Below are 23,741 nucleotides of genomic sequence, written 5' to 3'. Positions count from 1 at the left end.
GAAATGTTATTAAAAAAAAAAAACTGTACAGGCTTTTAAGATGTAAATGCCATTTTTGCTAAGTCTTTGAACAAATATTAACTCAGCAGTGCTCATCATACTTTACTGAAGAGTTTTGCTAAAATTAGTCCATGTATTTAAGTCTAAGAAGTCAACTTTCATTTATTAATTGTTGATTTGTATAGATCATGGCCAATTTCTTGTTAATTTACATGGATATTCTACATCTAAGTCACTGTGGAGGCAAGGAATAGAAAGAGAAAGTAAGGGCTTTGTCTATACTAACTCAATTAGTAAAATCAAAAGAACCTGTCTTATTCACAAGCCACCTCACTAACTGAGCAGGTCAACCAGAAATCATTTTTTTGTTAATATAATCAATCAACTCTACCAACTGTGTTCCAGGAACTGTGCTAAGTACTGCAGATAACAAAAAAAAACAAAATTATCCTCAGGATAGCCAAACATAGTCCCATTTTAATAATTTTAAAACTTGAATCCAAGCAGCTAACATTTTGCCTAGCATGAAAAAAAAAAAAAAGATCATAAGTTCTACAGTCTTCAACATTCTTTTTTTTTTCCCCCCCCAATTTTGTGTTCCAAACTCTCTTGGTCTTGCTGCTTCCCCACCCATTAAGAAAACAAGGCATATCAACCACATATGTGATGTCATGCAAAACATTTCCATACACAATCCCAAATTTCAAGTGTTCCATTCTCTTCCAATTTCGGATATTACATTTGTGTAAATGTTAATGCAAGTTGTTCTTTTAAAATACTCAAAAATACATGAGAATGGCTCAAAGTTACTTTAAACCCAAAAGGAACCCAAAGTCAAATTACTGATTTGAAGGAATCATTCTTTTCACTCAAATAAATTAAGGCACTCTGTTCGTTCCTGAGCGTTTATAGAAATAAAGGCTGCTGTTTCTTTTTCTTTTCTTTAAAGGGCATTAATAGAGCAATGACTACCCTCCATCTTTGGAATTCTCATATATAACCCATCCCTTTTACCCACCCTCATGCACCAAGGCTATGAGACTCCAGGAACTAGACACTGAGACAATGTCAACAACAATAAAACTCGTACTTCAGTTTTGTTTTTGTTTTTTATTTTTTTTCCCATGTAAACAAAATTAAGACTACTTTTGTTAAGGCAATTGTAAAACACAGTCGCTTATGGAGGATAAACACTGATGCCTAACAAGACGACAATATGTACGGCTTTTAATACAGTAAACCAGAAGAGTTTTTATTACATTTTGGCAAGTACCTTTTCCAGGCAGGATTACACACACTTCATCCAAAAGCTTTAGGAAAAGAAGGACTGGATAATATATAGTCAACTCTGATTATGGATAGATCTTACTTTAAAATTCTGTTTTACATAACTAAAAAGTAGGTGATAAAAGTCCTTTAATGATACTATTCACTAGCTCATGTTGACTAATGACTTTTTTCTTTTCCTATGTAGGCTGATAGCCCAGCAGGTTCTTTATTCTTTATCCCAAGTTAGGGACTAAGTGATAGATCAATCAGAGTGATTACTATTTCTTTTATCTGAGATAAATCTCTAGCAGGGAATGGGGGAGTAAAAAGACTTGTGCAGGGCAATCTATATTAATTTTCCAGCTCTTTCTGAGCCTCAGTTCCCTTATCTGTAAAATAAGGGAACTGGATGAAATGGCTTCCGAGGTCTGTTCCAGCTTCAGTATTTATGATCCTATGATCCTGAGGCAGATTCTTCACAGTGTGGCTTTATTATTTTGCTGAAGTGTTATGAATCCCCAAAACATCAGCGTGTTTAAATTTAAAGGTAAATAAAAAAGCACATCTTGTAGTCAAAGTCAAATATGTTTCTTTTTGGGACTCTCCACTATCCTGGTACCCATCATATTCAAAGAAATACTGTGATCTTTAGTAGAAGGGCTCAAGCTCATCAATTTCTAAATAATGGCAGATTTGCTGTCTAAATTGTTTTTACTCAGAGCAATTTAACTTTCCACTTATAAATATGGATATGGCTACTGCAAGCATTTAAAGAGATGCCAGTGACTATGGGAGATAAGCCAGTATTGAAAATTAAAGTGACCTGAACCGAACAGCTGCCCAAGTAAAGTTTTTTTGCCCAGTTTCATTTTTAAAAGATATGCAATGTCCACAAAACAAGTAACCTTCAGAAATTTTAGGATAAGCTTCCTTTCCAAGGTTAGTCTCCAATTAAGTGCCCTGGTTTGCTATAAGGGACAGACTGATAATCATTTCTTAACTAGGCAGGTACTATATCACTAAGTACTTGCTTAGTCATACATTTTAAATCTATAGATACATTTTAAATCACTGGTCCCATCTTTCAACTTCAAAAGAATCTAGATATTACAGCTAATAGAAAATAACTAGGTTTCAGCACTTAATTCCTTTGTAAGCAAGCTGTAGAAAGGGCAAACTCAAGATGAGGATGTCAAACAGATAGATGCTAAGAAGTCAGAGAAAGAGAATCTTAATCTACAATTCCCTAACTCAAAAAAGAATCTATTTAAACAGGTCCTTTGGGTTTTTTATTCTTGGCCAACCATCTTGGGATCTTACGCTGTTTTGTTGAATGGGTCAAACCCACCACAAAGTAGAAGTAGTAAAAGGTAAGAGAACCTTGCCAAATTAGAATGATAAAAGACAATTTTAAAATACAAGGAATCTCTTTAAAGAAAACAAAAATTTCTAAAAATAGGGACAATATTTTGTGCTCTAAAGTTAGCAAGGAACAAAGGATAGATTACAAAAGATGGTGGAAGGGGCAGCTAGGTGGTACAATGGATAGAGCACCAGCCCTGAAGTCAGGAGGACCCGAGTTCAAATCTGGTCTCAGACACTTAACCACTTCCTAGCTGTGTGATCCCTGGGCAAGTTACTTAACCCCAATTGCCTCAGCCAAAAAAAAAAAATGATGGAAGGTCCAGATAAATCCAGTTTTAGAAATTACTACCACTGATATAGCCCAGCATGTTCTCCCTTTATATTTTATCTTGTTTATGTTCAAAGGCAGGTTTAGAAAATAGCTCATGATTAGTCTTATGACACTGTAATTCAGTCATCAGAAAATGATGAGGAAGAAGCATTTTGTTTATTTCCTAAGTCACTACCCTTAGGATCTATATATATACTCACAATGATGTGACTTAAAGTAATGAAAATGACAGTGTGAGCCTCATACAAAACTGGGCTCATTCAGTCACATCTCCAGAGTATGATTGGTCCTGTTTCTTGTTTACATTTATTTTTTCTTCTTTCTCATAGATCAAAAGCTCTTTAATTCTGCACTGCAGAACACAGTCACATTCAATAAATATTAATGGACTGAAAAAGAAACAGGTTTTCTGAAAGTAGAGCTCTCTGAAGAGAAGGAGCCTTGAACCTTACATTTACCTAAGAGTCAATATCCTGCATTAATGCTTGATATTGGGTTTGTGTCCACAAAAAGAAATCCCCAGATGACTCACCAGAAATGGCCAAAGTCATACATATACCTGTTACTTAAAAAACCAAACTGAGCGTAGCATTACTACCTGAAGTATAATTGTCCCTAAAGGAAACTATCTTGTATAAAAACAGTTCTCTTTTGGGTAAATTATTGCTTTTTTCTAGCAGTTGGCTATGTTGGCTAGCAAGCAGATGTTAGCATGGGGTCCTTCATACTGGACGCCCCTCCAAGTTCTATCCCAAAGTCTCATGGGCTGAATCCTTTGGTAGAATCAATTAGGAATTACATAAGACAGACCACTGCCTTGATCAAAAGCAGCTTTCAATGAGAGCTACTAATGATATTTTTTTTTAAATGAGAAAAAAAGGCTAAATAGCATTTTAATCAAGTGAAAGTCCATGATTGGGTGAGATTTCTGGATTATGCCAATGAACTCACGCTTTTTATTTAGTTTTGCATTTTGATTAGCTGACGTCATGGACAAGGGAACACCCACAGAAGGTGGTCATCCACCGGGTCATCGTATTATATTTGGTCTTGAGGGCGAGAAGGGCACAGGCATGCTGGTGCTGGCTTGGAGACGAACGAGATGGAGCCAGAGAAATCACAGCAGCAAAAACACCATGGGTAAGTCACCCAGGAGCCAAGTAAGAGAAAAGAAAGGCTTTTTAGGAGGGAGGGGGGATTCAAAAGCCTTCACACAACAGTTCGCTCCGTTTCATTCTCCCTTCCAGATATAGGCAGATTCCCACTTACTGGTGATGGATTTCCATCAACCTTTTATCTGGGATGACCCTCAGGGTGCATCTGTCTCCTTTAGAAGGTTTCCCCGTCTCCAGGCATGGCAGCCATTTCTGCTTAAGCAGACTCCAGATCACCTTGTGATAAAGACCAGAGAAATGCCGTGCCAGAAAGAGGGACCGGGGAGAGAGGGAAGGAGGCCCGTGTAAACATATACCACAGATGTACCAGACATACAGGTTTTTGTTCTTGGAGGCATAATTTAATGCTCTTTGTAAAAGCTCTCTCCACTCCATCCCTGGTAACCTTTTAGAAGGGTTACAGAAAACTCAGCACCAAAGGATGAAAGGGATTCCCTAGCCCACCCCCAAAGTATGTTTTGGATTATTATAAAACATAGGCCTTCTGCATATATGGATACACACACACACAGGCGCTCACACACTCACACACGCACACACACAGAGAAAAAGAAAGAAAACCCGCTTAAAAATGTTAGGAGAGGGGATTTGAGAATTCATCTTCTTCCCCATCTGGCTTTGAGACCAAGCCCCCTCACCCAAAAGGGAGAGGGGCTTTAGCTATATCCCCAGGAGTCTCTCATCCAACCTTCATCACTCTGTCCAATTGAGGAGAAGCAAGAGTTTTCTGAAGTTCCCTTTGGATGAAAAGCAGTCCCTGAACCAATCACTTGGATTTCTGCTTGCTGTCGTTGTTGCCGTAGGTGGAACCTTTGTTGATTTCTGTCACTCCAATCATACGCCGAACCCCAACAGATGCTGCAGAGAGAGGAGGGCCAAGAGTCAGGAAGAAGCTAGGATGTAAAGGATAGAAATTCAGGGCAGGCCAAGGGTCCCTGTGATTTTAATTCAACTAATTCCACTGAGATCTCACATATTTTTTGGGGGGTGGGGGGAGTACCAGTTCACAAGATCTATTAATATTCTTATTTGTTAGATATCCTTAAAAATCAAAACCAACAAAGGCCATTTAGTGCAACCCACACCAACTGAGAATTCCTTCTATAATATTGCCACCAAGGGGTCATAAAGTCTTCATTTGAAGACCTCTAAGTGAAGGGTAACATCACCCCCAGAGACACCCCATTTCTTAAGGTAAATCTAAATGCTGCTTTCATTAAAGTTTATTTGTCTTCTCAGTTCAATTCTCTGAGTCTAAAGAGAACAAGTTTAATAATCTCTTACACACAACAGTTTACACACAAAAGCTATCACATTTCCTACCAGTCCCATGATTGTTCTCATGGATTAAAAGCCCTCATTCCTTCAGCAGCAGCATCCTGAGACTCTTCACCATTTCATTCTCCCTGCTCTGGACATTCTCCAGCTTATCCTTCCTTTTAAAATGTGGCACAGAAATAGAAAGTATTCCAACATCTTCCACATTCAACACCACCTCTCAACGAAGCCCCAAATCATATTTAGCTTTTTTGCCTGCCATAGGACTTCATAATCCATCAAAATATATGGATGTCTCTCAGAGGATTGATTATATAGACACCTCACTTTCTGCTATGTTGTATTTGTAAAACAAAATATATAGCACTTTGTATTTGTCCCCACAAAATTTAACCTTAGAAGACCTGCCTTAATAATCTATTCCAGGACTTCTTAAGCTTTTTTCATTTATGACCCCTTTCCACTTGAGAAACTTTTACATAACCCTGGATATAGAGATGTGTAAATCAAACTTTACTGACAATAAATCTTAATTTCATGAACTCCTCCCATTCAATTAAGATACCCATAGTTTAAGAAGCTGGGTCCACTAGCATATTTTTGGATCATTGCTTTGTCAATCATGATCAGCGATTCCTCCAAGCTTTGTGTTATTAATAGATTTGAACAATCTCCCAACCATGCTTTATAAGGTCATTGATAAAATATTCATTGGCACAAGGTCAAAGAAAAGGCTCTTGGGCAAGGATGCTGAGATGAAGGCATGAAGCGGCTATGAATTTAATTCAAATCAATGTGACAGAGATTTGTTAACTGCCGACTGTGTGGTAAGCACTGTTCTGGGTACATAGGGAAACACTAACAAAAATAAAATACATCCAGATTCTAAGGAGATAAGTCACAGGATTTTAGAAGCCACTGAGATAGGTATACTGAACTTTCAAAATAGAAAAAACTACTTTGATTTTTTTTTTCTAATTATAAGGAAAATCACTATTAAGATCACCAAAAAAGTTTGGTTGACGCGCTGTGCATCAGACCTATACTAAATATTATGATTTGTTGTTTTTCTTGCCATTCAGTTATTTTTCACCCCATTTGGGATTTTCTTGGCAGAGATACTGGAGTGGTTTGCTATTTCCTTCTCCAGCTCATTTTTACAGATAAGAAACTGAGGCAAACAGACTTAAGTAACTTGCCTATGCTCACACAGCTACTAAGTGTCTACGGCTAAGTTTTAACTCATAAAGAGGCATTTTCCGGATCCGAGGAAGTACTTTATCTACTAACAATCTCTAAGGAGCTCATCCTTTATCGATCCTTTATCATCTCTTTGGCTAAAAGCTAAATTCACATGTAATTTCCCTCTTAGGATAAATAAATAAACAAATTTGGAGGCCTGGAAGGAAGAGATTGTTTATTGTTTAGAATTGCACTGATGTAGACAGTTCAGGGCATATGTCATGCAGCAGAATTTGGACTATTAAAGGCCTTTAAAACCTTTCTTTAATATCTATTATTTTCTCTTTTCAACTCAAAACCTTTCAACCCACAACACTTCTTTCTCAAATAATTGCAATAGCTTTTAATCTCTTCTCTCTCTTTCATCTTCCATGCAATCACCAAGATTCTATCTTTAAAAGATAAATCTGACCAAAAAAGTTTTGGTGACATCCTTTTGTATTCCAAATCAACATATTATCAATTAAAGTCTTTCATGGTATGCTGCCCATTATCTTTCCAGCTTTTTTTTCCTATTATTCCTCTTACACCAACTCTTCCAGTGCAAATGGCTTGCTAGCTATTACCAACACATGATATTCCATCTTCTTCCTCTGTAATCTTTGTCCAGAACCTTTGTCTTCACTTCTACTTCTTAAAATTTTAGTTTCCTTCAAAAGTAGCAAGTGATTTATCTGTATAAAAGCCTAAAAAAGGCCTTTCCTGAACACCCCCTGATCAGCCATGTCTCCTTCTTGAAACTACTTTGTATCATTTAGTATAGACTTATTCCCTTGTATAATATTTTTTGTATGCCCTTTCCCCCATTCAAGAATGCAAATTCTACGAGGGCAAGGAATATTTTGTCTTTGTATTTAAGACAGTAACAAATGGTTTCTAAGTAACAACTAACTCTACCATTACTACTGCTATTACCACCACCATCACTACTATATTTCTAGTTGTTGTTCAGTTATTTCCAATATTTCACAACTCCAGTTATTAGAATGGCTTGCCATTTTCTTCTCCAGCTCATTTGACAGATAAGGAAACTGAGGCAAAGAGGGTTTAAGTGATTTGCTAAAGGTCAAACTGGTAATGTCTAAGGCCAGATTTAAACTAGGAAGATAAGTCTTTCTGATTCCACTGAGCCCTGTGCTCCTCTGGACTCCTATTAGTACCTTTTTAAAACAGAGGAAGAAGCTAAAAAGGCACACAACCAATTTAAAATAACAAATCAAAATGGGGCTAACACACAGAGGTTAAAATCCTGATTAGGAGATAAGCAAAGTACCTGATTCAGGCAGCTTATTCTGGAAATCCAAATCTTATTTTCAGGGACCATTTTCTTAGCCAGCTATTCTCTTTCAAAGTCATTTTCCCTCTATTCTCTACCCATCGTATTTGGGAGAAATCATTATCATCAGTAGTTTCTTACTCATAACTTTAAAATATTTAGAAATAGTATCTAGGTTCCTTCTGGCAATATCACTGGTGCTCAGTTGAGTCACTAGAAATTGGTAGAAATCTTAAAATACAGGAATGCCATAGAACTAAACAATTTTGATGAACCCTTCTAGGCTTCAGTTTTCTTATTTGTGATAACAACAAACTGATTGGTACTTCAGTACTTTTCAAAGTGCCAGAAACTCTCACTTCAATCAAACTTTTGTGAACTCCCTTCTTTATAAGGAAAACTGGGGTTTTTTTGTTTTGTTTTGTTTTGCTTTTTGAGCTGTGTCTTTTATTTATTTTATTCTGAACTTACAAAAATGATCTTTTAAAAAAATAAATAAAATAGACATTCTTAAATAAAGATCCTTTAACAAAAGTGAATGAGCTTTAGAATAAACTCTCTTCAGTCCTTCCAAAACCTGCCATCAAATAAAGCACTGTCTTAAGAATCATGATTCATTTTTCCTATCACACCTGTCAAATAAGTATTAACAAGCAATTAACAGTCATTAATAAGTAATAATAGGAGGCAATTATGTAGCACTTATAAGATTTGTAAATTTACAAATATTATCTCACTTTCATAAGAAACCAGCTTTTATCACATCCTCATCTTTACAGATGAAGAAACTGAGGTGACTTACCTAGATTCACAGTTGGTAAGTAGCTGAGTCTGGATTTAAACTTAGATCTTCCTGAATTCACATCTATCACCCTATAAATAAATGCTTGACTATGGAAAGGAAGGATGGGAATATATAGCTAGGTGTGATAGTGTCTGCCAGATCCGTGTGAAATTTAAGAAAGGAAAGGTAAGTCTTGTTCCCAGGAGTGTCCAGGGCAAATTACACTACCCATCCAAGACTAAGAAGACTCCTCCCCACCAGAAAGTCTTCTCATGGGAGGGAAGAGGCAGTGGGTAGCAGGATGTGAAACAAGCAAAATAACAGATTCTGCTGGAAGCCTCCCCAACTCTTTTTTTTTTTTTTTTTTTTTTTTTTGAGTTTTATTTTTTTTTTTTTTATTTAATAGCCTTTAATTTACAGGACATATACATGGGTAACTTTACAGCATTAACAATCGCCAAACCTCTTGTTCCAATTCTTCACCTCTTACCCCCCCCCCCACCCCCTCCCCTAAATGGCAGGATGACCAGTAGATGTTAAATATATCAAAATATAACTCAGATACACAATAAGTATACATGACCAAAACATTATTTTGCTGTACAAAAAGAATCAGACTCTGAATTATTGTACAATTAGCTTGTGAAGGAAATCAAAGATGCAGGTGTGCATAAATATAGGGACTGGCCTCCCCAACTCTTAAGCTTTGCTTTTATGTGCATGTGCTTGTGTGAATTTTCATGTTGTCTCTCCTATCAGATTGTAAGCCTCTTTAGGACAGAGGCCATTTTTTGACCCTTGCAGCCCCAGCACTTAGCCTGATACATAACAGAAATTCAATCAATGTTTTATGATTAACTGTTTGGTTAGGGACACCAAATAAAAGAAAGAATAAAAAGGAATCTGAATGTGGAAAATCTCCAAAGAAAAGTACAGTAATGAGAACACAACCAGGGAAACAGGAAGTTGCCACAGAGGATAGGAAAACTGCTCCCAAATAGACCTGACAGCAGGGCTGCATTTAGATTGAGGACAAAAAGGCAAGTGAAGCTGCTGCTCTTACTTCTGCTTCTTTATAGTCTTCCCTTCCATGAGTGCTGTATTAACAAAAGTGATAGGATTTTCTGGGATTCAGGAGCGAGGGCTGGAAGGGAACTCCCTAGACCAACATTCTGGACCCTGGAATACTCCAGCCAGTGGACCCTGTGCTCCCCTCAGCACTAGTTGTGATCTATGCAAACGTGGGAGACATAAGGCAGCCAGGGCTCAATCTCCAGCTGGAGGGGACCAGCACAGAAGGACAGGGGGAGAGTTCTGAGGACCTAGGTTTCCATTACAGCTCCTTGGAAAACCTTTATAGTCTGAGAAATGCTGGGTGAGGTGACCACCAAATGCTCTGGCAATTCTGACATTCTCAGCCCCAGCCCAGGTTCCTTCATCTGAAGTTCTGGGTGGGAAAAGTCTCAGACTAGGTGCTAGGAGCCTGCTCGCTCCCTTGTACCCCCTTACCACCTAGCTCAGAAGTTAGCTGTCCCACTTACCCACAAAGATGACAAGGGCGAAGCTGGCCAGTGTCAGTGACGAGCCGCTGCTGATCATGTTAACCACCAGTCGGAACAAGGGGTACAGAAGCAGCAGGGCCCAGAAAAGCCAACACAGGAGAGTCCAGGGTCGTCGAGGTGGCACAATGGGGGTGCCCGGGTAGGTGCCTGTCCTGTAGTATCCCTCCTGAAAGGCATCCTGGGAGGAAAAGCAGTACAAGGGTGAACTTATGGGGGCAGGAGTTGAAAAGGAGGGTGGGGGGAGCAACAGCTGAGCTCATCAGACTAAAGGCAGTCCCAAGGCCAGGGGGAGGTCATAACATTAAATATAAAATAATAAACATTTACATATCACTTACATAGCATATATTTATATGTGCCTGGCAGTGGGCTAGGAGCTTCACAAATATCTCATTTGATCCTCACGATAACCTTGCAATATAAGTGGTTTTATTATCCCCACTTTACAGATGAGAAAATTAAAGCAGACAAGAGGTTAAGTTATCTATCCAGAATCACATAGAAAACAGAATTTGAAATAAGGTATTCCTGACTTCAGCCCCAGAGATCTATTGAGTAGCTACAGAATAATGGCAAGACGGTTATCTTGTCATCATACCATTTTTATCTGAATGCCATCATATGATAAGAATAAAAAGAAAACAACTAACATTTGCAAAATATTTTAGACACACTGTTTAACTCTCATGATGACCCTATTTTTAAAGGCACTATAATCTCCATTTTACAGATGATATGGAGACACAGAGAGATTACCACACAGCTATCAAATATCAGAAATAAAATGCAAACCCAGTTTTTACTCATTTCAAATCCAACATTACATCTACTATGGCACACACATGAGAGTGTTAGGAAAACAAAATATTAAACAAACATAAGGTAAGAAAGCAGGTAGATAAAACTTATGATGATAAAAAGATTCATTTAGATAGAAAAAGGGGAAAAAGGAGGGAGAAGAGGGAAGGAGAGAGGGAGGAAGACAAAGAGGGGAAAAGGGAGAGAGACAGAGAGATAGAGATATTGAGACACACACACACACAAACACACACACACACACACCACACACACACACACACACACACATACACACACACCTTCCAAGAATAATAGTCTCATTACACTTTGCTCAGCCAAACTACATTCTGGAATACAAGGTTCCAAAATTTAAGATGAATACAGATAAGCTGCACAGTATCCAGAGAAAGAAAACTGGGGTGCTAAAGGAACTTGAGTTCAAATCTAGCCTTGGACACTTGCTATCTCTGTGACCCTGGATAAGTCACTTAATTGCTGCCTGCCTCAGTTTCCCCATTTGAACAATGGGGATAATATTCATATCTACCTCCTATGATAATTATGAGGATTAAATGATTTAAAATTTGTAAATCAGTTTGCACATTGGTTCACACAGTAGATGCTTTATTAACATTTATTATTTGTCCTCCCCCATTTGAGTCAAATGAGAATAAATTAGAAGAACTGGAGATATATAGATTAAAAAGAAAGAGATCTCATTTCTGTCTTTAGGTATCTGAAAGCTATAACCTAGAAGAAAGAGTCAACTTCATTTGCTTAGTTCTAGAGGTCAGAAGCAGGAGCCATGGGTAGAAGCTGCAAAGAAGCAACTTTAGACTCAATTTCAAGAAAAGGTGCATAACAATCTGAGCTTTGAAAGGTAGTGGATTCCCTCTCATTGGAGGTCTTAAGAGTTTTAATACTCCCTTGTCAGATATGTTATAGTGGAATTTTTTTTTTTCTTTGAGTTCAAGTTAGAATTGATGATTACTATAGAGGTCACTTCCAACTTTCAAATCCTGTGATTTCTGCACTTTAGATCAGATTATGAATAAGGCTGTGAAGAACTCATGATTAATCAGATAGTTATCTCTGCCACAAGCTTTCTCTGAAGAGACTGAAAACTAAACTGAACACAGTAGTCAATGTTTTTTTGGGTAACAAATCACCACACAGAAGAAAATAAACTTGACTTTTTCTTATATTAAAAAAAGGCTTTTTTTGTATAGTTTTGTATAATATAAAAATAATGTGGTACCACAAAAAAGATTCATAGCCTACTATTGACTCAAATGAGCTAAATTAAAATCAATTAAATATGCAATATGCCTTCTTTTCCCTTTTAGATTAGCTTTTGCCCTCCCTTCCCTCCCCCATATGCACATTACTTTGAGTGTGTCTGGTTACAGATGGAGGCCATAGAAGGAAAACTGAATGGCTAGGGAGGACATAATTGGAATATGTAAGTGGATAAATATCATAGATAATTGACTGTCAGTGCTAGAAAGAGCATTATAACAGCTAACATTTATATAGCACTTTAAGGTTTGTGAAATGCTTGGCAAATATGATTTTCTCTTCACAAAAACCCTGGAAGGTAGGTGCTATTATTACTTCCTTTTTAGAGGTGACAAAACTGAGGCAAAAAGAAGTTAACTGAATTGTCCAGGGCCATACAATTACAGTTATCCTTTCTCCATTGCAGGCGTTAGGCGAATCGCATGGCACTCCCTGCAATCTGGAAAATCCATGTAAAATTTTTGTCTCTCATCACCAGAGACGAAATCTGAATTAAAATGATATTAAAAGATAAAATATGTTGATATTATACAAAACTATACATATGTTTTATGCTTTTCTGAGTTTCTAAGCTTTTTCTGTATCATGCTGACCTTCATGTGTTATCGTGGCTTCCTCATAACTCCCCCAAAATTACCACTTAACTTCTTATGCTGACCTGGAATATATCAAAAGTGTGATAGGGAAAGTCACATTGTGGAAGGGATAATTGTAGTATGTATCCAAGGCCAGATTTTAATTCAGGCACCTTAACTCCAAGTACAGTGCTCTATCTATTGTATACCAATCTGCAAAGATCGGATTTGTCCTTTGCATTTGCTCATATTTAAATAACCTTATTAAGGTTTGCAAAGCATTTTACACATTTTCATTTATTTGATCCTCAGAAATGTTATTACTATCCACATTTTATAGGTGAGGAAATTCAGGGTAAGGGAGATTAAATGACTTGCTGGAGATATTATAGCTAATACAGTGTTTGAACGAAAATCTGAACTCAAGTTTTCTAGACTTCAAATCTAATATTCTGTCTGCTGTACTTCTTAGCTATGTCATCCAGCTTTCAACTTATTCTCATACGGAATGATCAAAAACCCCTTCATTATTTTTTTTACTGCCCCCCCCCCCCAAAAAGCTTATAGCTTATTATTTTCAGAGTCTAGGCCAAATTTTCCTTTATCCACTGACATCAAGAATTAACTGATTATTTGTATTTACCTTCCCCATCCTTTGATAGAAAGACTAATGAATTTTAACATGAAGATAGTGGAAACTTTAGGACACAGGAGAAAAGGAAAACAAAAGAAACAGTAAAGCAGGCTACAAATTGGAACATTTCAACCACTTGATACTAGTAGCACAGCTAGAGCTATCTTCTGTTGCAGGGGAAATTAATTATTTAAATGATTTATAAACCACTATGAGAGCTCAGACTACTTGCAAAATAGCCAACCAACCTTCTCTTGATAGAGCTTGTGGAGCCATCTGGAACACTCTTCTTCATCTTCTGGGACTTCTTCTAATGGAATCCTTCTGCAGAAACAAAGAAAAAAGCAGCAAAAATAAGGACAGGACAGGCTACTCAAGTGTTCAGAAAGAGTAAACCCCTTATGATAAAAGGCCACCATTTCTATGAAGTTTAAGAGGCTTCACTTCTGAATTCTAAATTCCAACCTCACTCTTTTAATTGAAAAATTTAAAGTCAAAGCAAAATCCTGTAGGTACATTTGATGAAAACATGGTTGCCATCAAATTATGGAATAGACAATTTTACTGCCCTCTTGGGCAATGAAAAGGATTATAAGATTTCTAAATAAAAGCCAAAGCCAGGCCAGAGCACAAAATTTTCAATTCTAAGTCTGCCTAGGGACTTCTGTCAATAGATTAAGTGCTCCAGTCAGCCTTGATCTGCCTCCCAAAATAATATCCCATTGGATTTTATGGTTCAGAGACAAAACTGCTTGAAGCTTTTAAGTAGTTCAAATAGAACCATTTCTGAAAATAAAATAGGAAATTAAATTAATAGGAATTGGCAAATTCAATACATGTATTTTGGGAGCATGGGACCAAAACACAAGTGTGGGATTTTAAAGCATACTTAAAATGCTTGATACAATGACACAGATTCACATCTTTCCCCAAAGTGGGGTAAACTGCATTTCTAACTCTGCCTCCCATTCCTTACCTTTACCACCAAGTGACAAGAATCCAAAATGACTAATTCCTTTTAAAATTGATGCTTTAACTCCTCAAATATAGATCACTGCTGAGACAATATTCTGTATCTCTAAATTCCTTTGAAAATCCAATTTGTATTCTTAAAGCCATCCCAGGGCCCTGCCATTTGATGAATTAGAAGACTGACCAGCCACAGAAAGACATTTCCAAGGCCACAGAGTGGCCTTTCACTCTAAGCTTTAGAATACATATTATAAAATAGTTTTTAATACACTTTGCTGCCTTCTTAGAGTATATTGAATGTAACATAACTTTCTTTTGATGGTCATCACTGAGGGATTTCCTTGCCGACATCAACTATTATACCACAAAAGGGGCTACTGTTATAGTATAATAAGTGTAAAATAAATATAAATAGTGTAACAGTATAATAAGGATTTGTCATACACTGAATGACACTAAACTGTTATGCTTTGTGTTATAGAATATTTGCGATTTGTCTGTCTTCTTAACTAAGAGTTGTCTCAACTTATTGCTGTCATTGTATCTGATTCTTAACAGTTTACACATGTATGTACATAAACACACATGTAAAACATCAAATTTGTTGTTTCTGAGTCAAACAAACTTGCTAGAACAGTATCTTGCTAAAAGATGATAAAATAGTCCCTGAAGGCTTTTTACTTCCTAAAAGTAAGGAAGTCCCTTACTTTACTTCCCATAAGCAAAACACATGAGCTTTAGTATATTTAATCCCCATAACAATCCTATGATAGGAATTCACAATAATTTTTATTTGAGTGGAACTTACTCTACTTCCCTGATTTGGGCTGGTCTGCCCCTCTTTAAGTATCTAAAAGGCCCTTCTTGGGGCTCCCCTATTGTTTCTAGCCTTAGTGTGGATCCCTGATTGGCTTAGGCCACTGAAGCTCAGAACTCTAGAGCTCAGGTGATCTACCAGCATTGGTCTGCCCAATACCCAGGACTATAAATGTGTACTGCTACACAGCCTATGACAGGAAATGAACTGGGGTCCATAAGACCTTCAAGTGTAGCCCTCCATTCACTATAATATGATGTTTACAATGATGTACATATTACAGAAATATGGTTCGGGATCCCCCAAGTAGAACCAATCTTGATTGTAAAAGGGAAATGGTGCTTCATCTCTCCACTATATTTGGAAATAATTCATTGCCAGGGCTAGAATTAAGCTAAATATATGTTTCACTTGACTACAAACAGATTCTCAATTCAAAATAACTTATCATATTATTTTTCCTTTCTAGATTATATACTAGACTATATTTCCTTTACTAGATAATAAGATAAATTATCTATTATCTTTGAGAAGATATATGTTTTATTCTATTTAAAAGAAAATCCTAGGGGATGGGCAAAGGAAAAAATACACATATGTAATGAATATACTAAAAAATCAGTAAAGATTCCTTGAGGTCAGTACAGGCTGAAGAACATCAAGATTTCTCTGCGAATTCTCCGTCTGAATTTCTTACTCAGGTTACATTTAGAAAAAACTCAATTTATTTGAATATACTTTTGTTTATATTTACAAAGAACTAAACTGTGCTGCTCTGCTGTATTTTAGCAACTTTTTTAGGTTTTAAAACAAATAAGTAAAATGCTAAATGTCTTGGCCAATTTTTAAATTAACAGGCATTTCAGATTTTTGGGTGACTGGATAACAGTCCAGGAGAGTACTGCCTTCCTCGTTTCCACAGTGATCAAGGAATGAAAGAATACCTTTGTTGGTAGGAATGGCTTTTAGATTTGACTCACTAATGATAATTTTCAAATCTTGTCAAAGACTTTTTACTGAGTATTATGATATGTCAGAGATGTGTGAATCATTTTCAAATCCATTTACCAAAGTTCTCAAAGAAGATGTTAACAAAATGTATGCTAATTGCTAATGCTGTAATAATTTATGATATCAGGAAGCCTGGTAGAGTGGATAGAGTACTGTGGGTTTAGCAATGGGGAAATGAGATCAAATTTCCCTTCTAACAGTGACTCTCAACAAGTTACTAGACCTTATGTGCCTTAAGCAACTCCCAGGACTTATCTACCAAGTCAAAGATGGTTTGTGATCTGTTGTCACAAAGTGTTAAGAGGACAGTGAAATCACAAAACTTGAACATATTTTATATACATACATACACACGCACATGCATATATATATGTTATCTTTCCAAATACATGAAAAGATAATTTTCAACATTCACCTTTGTAAAACCTTGTGTTCCAATTTTTTCTCCTTCTCCCCCCCAATGCTAGACAGCAAGCAATCTGATATAGATTAAACATTGCATGTATTAAAGCACCCTAACATGTATCATGGAATAATTTGTCAAGATGTTTGCCATTAATGTTTTATATATTTTTGAGAGCAATGTACAAGAATTCTGCCATTTATACTCTCTCTGCCCCACCTACCCTTCAGGAAAATGAGTACCCACATAACTTCACCCCCCTCCCCCAATCTTATGGAAACTTTCAATGACTGCCATGAATGGTACAGCTTCAAATGAATGTCTTTACTATGTTTATCTCTCATTAACATTTTCCATTTTTAAAAAACCTTTTGTTGTTGTTTTTCAGTTATATTCAACTCTTCATGACTCCATTTGGGGTTTTCTTGGCAAAGATACTGGAGTGGTTTGTCATTTCCTTCTCCAGTTCATTTTACAACTGTGGAAACGGAGGCAAGCTAGATTAAGTCATTTGTCTAGGGCTCACACAGATTGTGTTTGAGGCCAGATTTGAACTCATAAAGATGAGTCTTCTTGCCTCCAGATATGGTGCTCTGTTCACTGTGCCACCTTGTTGCCCCCAATATTCCAAAAACATTATACAATTCATTTATCTTACTCAAACATTTTAAAATTCTGTTCTTTCTCCAATATTATGTGATTGGAGGACACCAATCATCCCAGCATCTGTTCTTAAGATACAATGCTATATATTGACATTATATTTCTTACACACACTTGTACACATTTCATCAACAGTCACCTCGTATAACCAATTCACCGAAATCTCTGTTAAACTAGTATTAACAAATCATGAAATCAAAGCACTGGTTACACTTCTACAAGACACTGGCTTTGTAACTGCATGACCTTGATTCCCTTCTTATTTCATTCTTATTTCATAAACACATCCGCAAGTGACTTCTGCTAGGCCATCTTATCTTCCCTGTATGAATTTTACTGCCTTTAGGTGAAAAGAGGTAGCTATTCACTAGGGTCACACAAACAAAATAAAAATCTGCCACTCTATAAATGATTTACTATAAAAAATCACACCAAGGCATTGTGTCAGTAAATATTTACCCATTATTCCTAAATTCAGAAATACAAGAGAAATCAATGAAGATCTCACTGACTAGCAGCAAAAAGGAGACTCCTTATCTATTAATAATTCTACTGTAAGCCAATATATGTGTGTTTTAGAGCAATGAAGATAACTTGCCTTACATATAAATCTGCATGATATTTCTTTCCACTTAAGACACCCAGGAGTGTTGGGTTTTCATTGTTTTTGAAATTGAGTGTAGAGTCATATACAGCAGCAACTGTGGAAAGAAAGCAGAGTTATCAACACCATATTCTTGAGTAAGCTTCAGTGCATTCATTTCAACAGTGCTTTGTCCTCAGGTACTATACCAACAATTGTTGTTTTGAATTTTCTTGGTCAATAATATATAATAGATACTGATACAAAAAAAAACTCCCATGAATTCAAAATACATTCTCTGAGCATGAAAGTTTTAGCTATTGCAAATGAAATCATCTTTGAGCATATTTCCCCAAGTCACAGGAGGAATTGAGATAAAATGCAAGCTAGAAATACCCAAAGCAACACACTGAAAATAAAATTTAAACCTGATTTTATTATGAATAAGCTATACCAGAATGAAGAGAAACAATAGAGGAAACCTGGCTAGTTGCTACATGAATGGTACAGGATGCCACGTAAGAAAAAATGGTAAGGGGGAATCACAATGAGAGAGATACTTCAATTTTGTTTTGTAGGTTTAAAGAAAACTGGTAATAGAAAAAGACAATACACTCTGACTATACAGCCATTTGAGAAATAAAGTGAATAGTAATAAATGGACCAAGAGTCTTGATGGAAACTTGGAGAGAGTGATTGAAAAGCTGTGACAGTATATGCACTGAAATTCACTTAAATATAAAAAGAGAGGCAGCATGGAGAAATGAACCAAACAACAGGAAAAACAAAGAGTCATACTCCACCTATGACCATTATTAGGTATGTAAGCCTTAAACAAAATTAACATCATATTGATATAATGAAATAATTAGTAACAAAGCAAATTTAATTTTTCATATTGTTACATAATAATAAAAAATATTTTCTAAAAAGAGAAGGAGGGAAATCATTATATTGCACTCTTCTTATACATTCTAAATCTTGGAAAAATTTGTATTAAGGATTAATGGAGGCTCTAATGCTTTTAAACTCTATTGAGATCTCCAATGTTTTGGTTTGTTGTACAGCCCTAGGAAATATCAGAAATTGGGAATAAAAGTACTTCTACTTTTGTCTCCACCAGATTAAAGTTTGATCCTAGGAAAAGGGAAGAGTCAAATTCCCTCCAGCATTGCCTTGGGAGTGACAATTATCCTGAAGGTATAAACTACTCAAAGCATAGAGAACTGAGAGAATAGCCGTGATATTTACATTCCCTTTTGGTATTGTGATATTAGCAGGGAAAATCATTCTGACAACTCAGTAGGACAAAGGTTCACCACAGAATAGTACTTAGAATTACAGAACTAAACCAAACTGAGAAAAAAGAGGGCCAGAAAATGAACTAGTTTATTCTTAAGTGGGCTGGTGACATAATTAGGAATAGAAGTCAGTTCTCTACTCCAATAGCTGAATGCTCCTTTGAAGGGAAGAGGAGGGGTGTCAACTGAGTCAACCAATTGCCTCCTTCACTTAAAGTAACTAGTATACGTTAAAGGAAGTGGATGAAAACCCCCCAAAATAGAGAAAAGGTCTTCTAGGACCCCTTTATCTCATATGGTCTAAAAGTTTGAGTCCACTTTTCTCTATTCTGAAGAACTTGGGTCTTCTAGACTCCAAGTTAGCATTCCATCCACTCCTGAAAATGTACCAAAAAACCCCAACCCTAATCATCTAGTAGCCAACCCAATGAGGAGCCTCTCTGTTCAAATGTAATTATATTTCTCCTTAGCAGATTCTTGAACACTTTCTATCAGCTTAAGACTTGTCAGAGCTTCTGCTGTATGGGCACAATCTTTGAAAAACCTAGACTTATCCTCCAGTCTCAGTGAGGAGGAATAGACCAGCACATGAAGCACTGTACATATGGCATCTTATTTGATTCTTACAACTTTATAACAACGCTGTGAAGTAGGTACTATCACTATCCCCATTTTCTACATGAAGAAACTGAGGTAGACAGAGATTAAGTATGGCCAAGGGCCATAAAACTAGTATCTGAGGCAAGATTTGAACTCAGTTTTTCCTAGCTCTAAATTCCATATTCTTACCCACTGTACCATCTAGTTGCCCATAGTACTTTATTAATACTATTTAATCATTCCCACAATAACATTGCATCTTCGAGGAACTAAATTCAAGGTTACAATAGAGTTTCCAAGAATATACCTCAGTAGACCAGGACTTTTCTTTTGTCCCATCTTCAGATAGTAAATCTGTGAGCTACAATTCTTTGGTTCTAGCCTCTGTAATCTGAGTCAGGGATAAAGGGGAGGGGGTACTGGTCTAGAACCCTGGGGTCTAGGGTCTATGAGTCATTGGCCTCCTGAATAGTCACTGACTTGAGAAGGTTCTAGGTGTATGATCCAATAATTTGTCTTTGGTCCTGTCCTATTGTGTTAAATAACTTTGTGTAAGGACATCCTTAGCTAGTTTTAAGGTGACACAAAGCTTGAAGCCATAGTTAAAATATTGGATGATACGTATGTATGTGTATGCAAACACATATATAACATGTATAATGTGTGTGAGAGAGACACAGAGAGAGAGAGAGACAGAAACAGATATAAAGACAGGTCAGAATGATGGTCTGAATGAGTTGCATATTAATTTAAAAGTCATACTAAAATTCAAAAAATTGATTCAACATGTATAGAGTAAAGAAAGGATGGCTAGGCAGCTTATTTATTAGAAAAGGAGCTGCCTTCAAACTAGACACATGGCAAAATGTGGAAGACATGGAAGTCAAAAAAGCAAGTGATATCTGAGACTGAATGTAGAGAGTATTAGGATTTAGACTAAGGGAGGTAATATGTTCTACTGCGTTTTAGTCGGGTGAGAACATGTATGGAGCATGATGCTAAGTTTTAGGCACCATATCTTAGAAAGAAAATTGACAAAAGTTGGTCCAAAAGAGATCTAGATCTAGAAACCAGGCCACCCAAAGATAAATTGAATTGTTTAGGCCAGTTAATGGGATATGACAGTTGTCTTCAAATATTTTTTTTTTAAAGGCTGTCATGTGGAAGAGGAATGATATTTTTTGTGCTAACACCCACAGAGCAAAATGCTACAGAACTGATGGAGTTTCAAAGCTATAAAGAGGCAGATTTTTGCCTGAAGAAGAAAATCTTATTAATAATTCTAACTGTCTAAAAATGTAGTAGGCTATGTTGAAAGGTACTAAGTTTCCCATATCATTTGAGGTCTTCAGATCAAGGTTTATGGACATGCTGTAGAGGGGCATATGTGGTTCAAGAAAGAATTTGAACAGATGACCTTAAAGGTCTTTTTCAGCTATAGGGATTCTATGATTTTTTAACTTCTCTCTTGCTCTCCATGAATCCAATCAGTTATCAGAAACTCACAAATCTTTCTCCAAAAGAGCTCATAGTCCCTCACTCACCGCTATGACTAGTTTATCTATATTCTACCAAAAGAACTTGCTTAGGTGGGTAGTTCAGCATGATAGCTTTAGTTACAGATTGAAGACTTGAGGGTTCTGAGAAGAGAGAGACTCCAGTGCATGTCTTCATTACTTCTTACTTGAAAAATGGCAACAGCTTTTTGTTTGGCTTCCCACCTTTAGTTCCCCAACATTCAGGAATCTCTATAATCTTTTTCTAATCCACTCCTCTTATCTTACCCAAACTATTTCCCTTTCACTCTATACGCCAAACCAGATGACTTGTCTTGCAAATATAACCTCATTCCTTAATTTTCACTTGCCATTCACTTTACCTAGAATGTAATGTTATATTTTCCTGCCTTAAGTTCCTCCCCACTCCTATCTATCTTCCAATAAACTATCAAAGTGATCCTCACCATATTCATCCTCCATATTCAACAAATTTCAGTGATGTCCCCATATTTCCAGGATCAACTATAACATCATATATTTGAGCTTTTAAAGCCCTTCACAATTTGACCACCTTTTACTTTTCCAGTCTTCTTATATCTTAATATTTCCTCTACACACTTTGGGATTCAGTGATACTCCTTTTCCTGCTGTCCTGAAACTAGTTGTCCCCAGTGCATAGAATTTTCTTCCTTGTCATCTTTGTCTCCTTGATTTCTTCAAATCTCAATTAAAATTCTACTTTCTGAAAAAGTTTTTCCATAAATTTCTTAATGCCAGTGTCTTATGCTAAGATTATATTAAATATCCTGTCTATATCTTATTTCACAGTTGTTTGTATGTTGTTCTACCCCATTAGATTGTGATACAAGGACTGTTTTTGCCTTCCTATTTTCTCTCTTCTGTTCTTAGCACCATGTCTGGCACCCAGTACTTGTTGACTTGAATGGGTGGATGGTAAAGAAAAAAAAAAAAAAACAGAAAATGATAACAATCTAACTAAGACTGTGTCTACTTTGCTGAGATTTGCTCTTTAGGCTACTGAATGAGGAGATAGAAAAAGAAGTAAAATATGAGAAAGTAGAGTAATACAGGAAAACTTTTATATGGTCAGTTATTTCTTTCCCACCCCAAGGATTCTGGCTCAAAAACATAGCCACATCAGCCAATTCTTAAGAAAAATAAGTCCTTTGGAGGCAGATCCTGCCAAAAGGTGTCAGAAAGCAGAAAGTATGGTCAAAACTTCTAAAGTAATTAAGCCTATAGGAGGTTCAGATAACTATGACTTCCAACTGTGTTGCAGGAGATTAAAAAAAAAAAAAGAGGGCCTTGGCCATCACACATAAAGTCACAGTATCTGTGCTAAGCAGCAGAGGACATAATTATTGTAATATGTAATGGCCTGAGCTAAGAGACGGCCAATTAGAATTTCCACTTGGAGCTGCTACCATTACTTTTGTTTATGGTATTCACTAGCTGATATCTCTCTGGGGTATTTATTAGTAAGATACCTCTCTGGGGCTCAGATGATTCTTCTGTAAAATGAAATAGTAGTGGTGGTTTTAGTGGTAGTTGTTTTTTGGATATATCCAACTCTTCCTGACTCCATTTGGGGTTTTCTTGGCAAAGATACTGGAATACTGGAATGGATTGCCATTCCCTTCTCCAGCTCATTTTACAGATGAGAAAACTGAGACAAACAGGGATAAGTGACTTGCTCAGGGTCACACAACTAATAAGTGGCTGAGGTTTGAACTCAGGAAGATAAGGCTTTCTGACTCCAGGCTTGCTGGTCCATTATGGCACCTAACTATCCATTTAGTGGTAGTAACCACAGCAAAAACCCAACAATTTCTATAGCTTTTTAATATTTATACAGTATTTTACATCTCTTATTTGAGATAACTCTCTAAGATAAGCACTAACCAATTTATAAAGGACCAGGGTCACTCTACTTCCAGTGTTTTTATATACTTCTCATTGGCTCTGGAGTCAGAACACCTGGGATCAAATAAGCTCTCTGACCTTTCCAGTATGGCGACTGGGGGCAGTTATCTTCCCTCTGGACTTTGACTTCCCTCCTTGGCAAAATGAGGTCCCTCAAGCTAGATGCTATAAATCCTGTGAACACTACAGCAGGCTACCACTATCTACCTCACATGGTAGCTCCTTTGTTGACATTAAATTACTACAGAAATTTGGGCTATTAACATCAATTATGTGTTATAGCAAAGTAAAACTCTCCTCCCTTCTACTTCTAATTGGTCAAAAGATCCTAAGTCACCTGAGAGATCCCATGTAAATTCT

General features: G+C 36.7%; 1 protein-coding gene across 2 annotated transcripts in view; it reads right to left on the bottom strand.

The window, feature by feature from the left end:
* Positions 1 to 1,090: 1,090 nt before the first annotated feature.
* Positions 1,091 to 23,741, bottom strand: part of AGPAT4 (1-acylglycerol-3-phosphate O-acyltransferase 4) — a 186,353-nt gene continuing 163,702 nt past the window's right edge. For both annotated transcript variants that reach the window (XM_023503319.2, XM_003769595.4), the window contains exons 6-9: positions 18,053 to 18,155; positions 13,837 to 13,912; positions 10,262 to 10,460; positions 1,091 to 4,998 (exon numbers count right to left, since the gene is read on the bottom strand). In XM_023503319.2, coding sequence (XP_023359087.1) covers positions 4,907 to 4,998; positions 10,262 to 10,460; positions 13,837 to 13,912; positions 18,053 to 18,155 — 470 coding nt within the window. In that variant the 3' untranslated portion in view covers positions 1,091 to 4,906. The remainder of the gene's footprint in view (positions 4,999 to 10,261; positions 10,461 to 13,836; positions 13,913 to 18,052; positions 18,156 to 23,741) is intronic.

Source organism: Sarcophilus harrisii, chromosome 4 (assembly GCF_902635505.1).
Source record: "Sarcophilus harrisii chromosome 4, mSarHar1.11, whole genome shotgun sequence".
NCBI lineage: Eukaryota > Metazoa > Chordata > Mammalia > Dasyuromorphia > Dasyuridae > Sarcophilus > Sarcophilus harrisii.
Note: the sequence above shows the minus strand (reverse complement) of the source record. Positions and strands in the feature narration are given on the sequence as shown.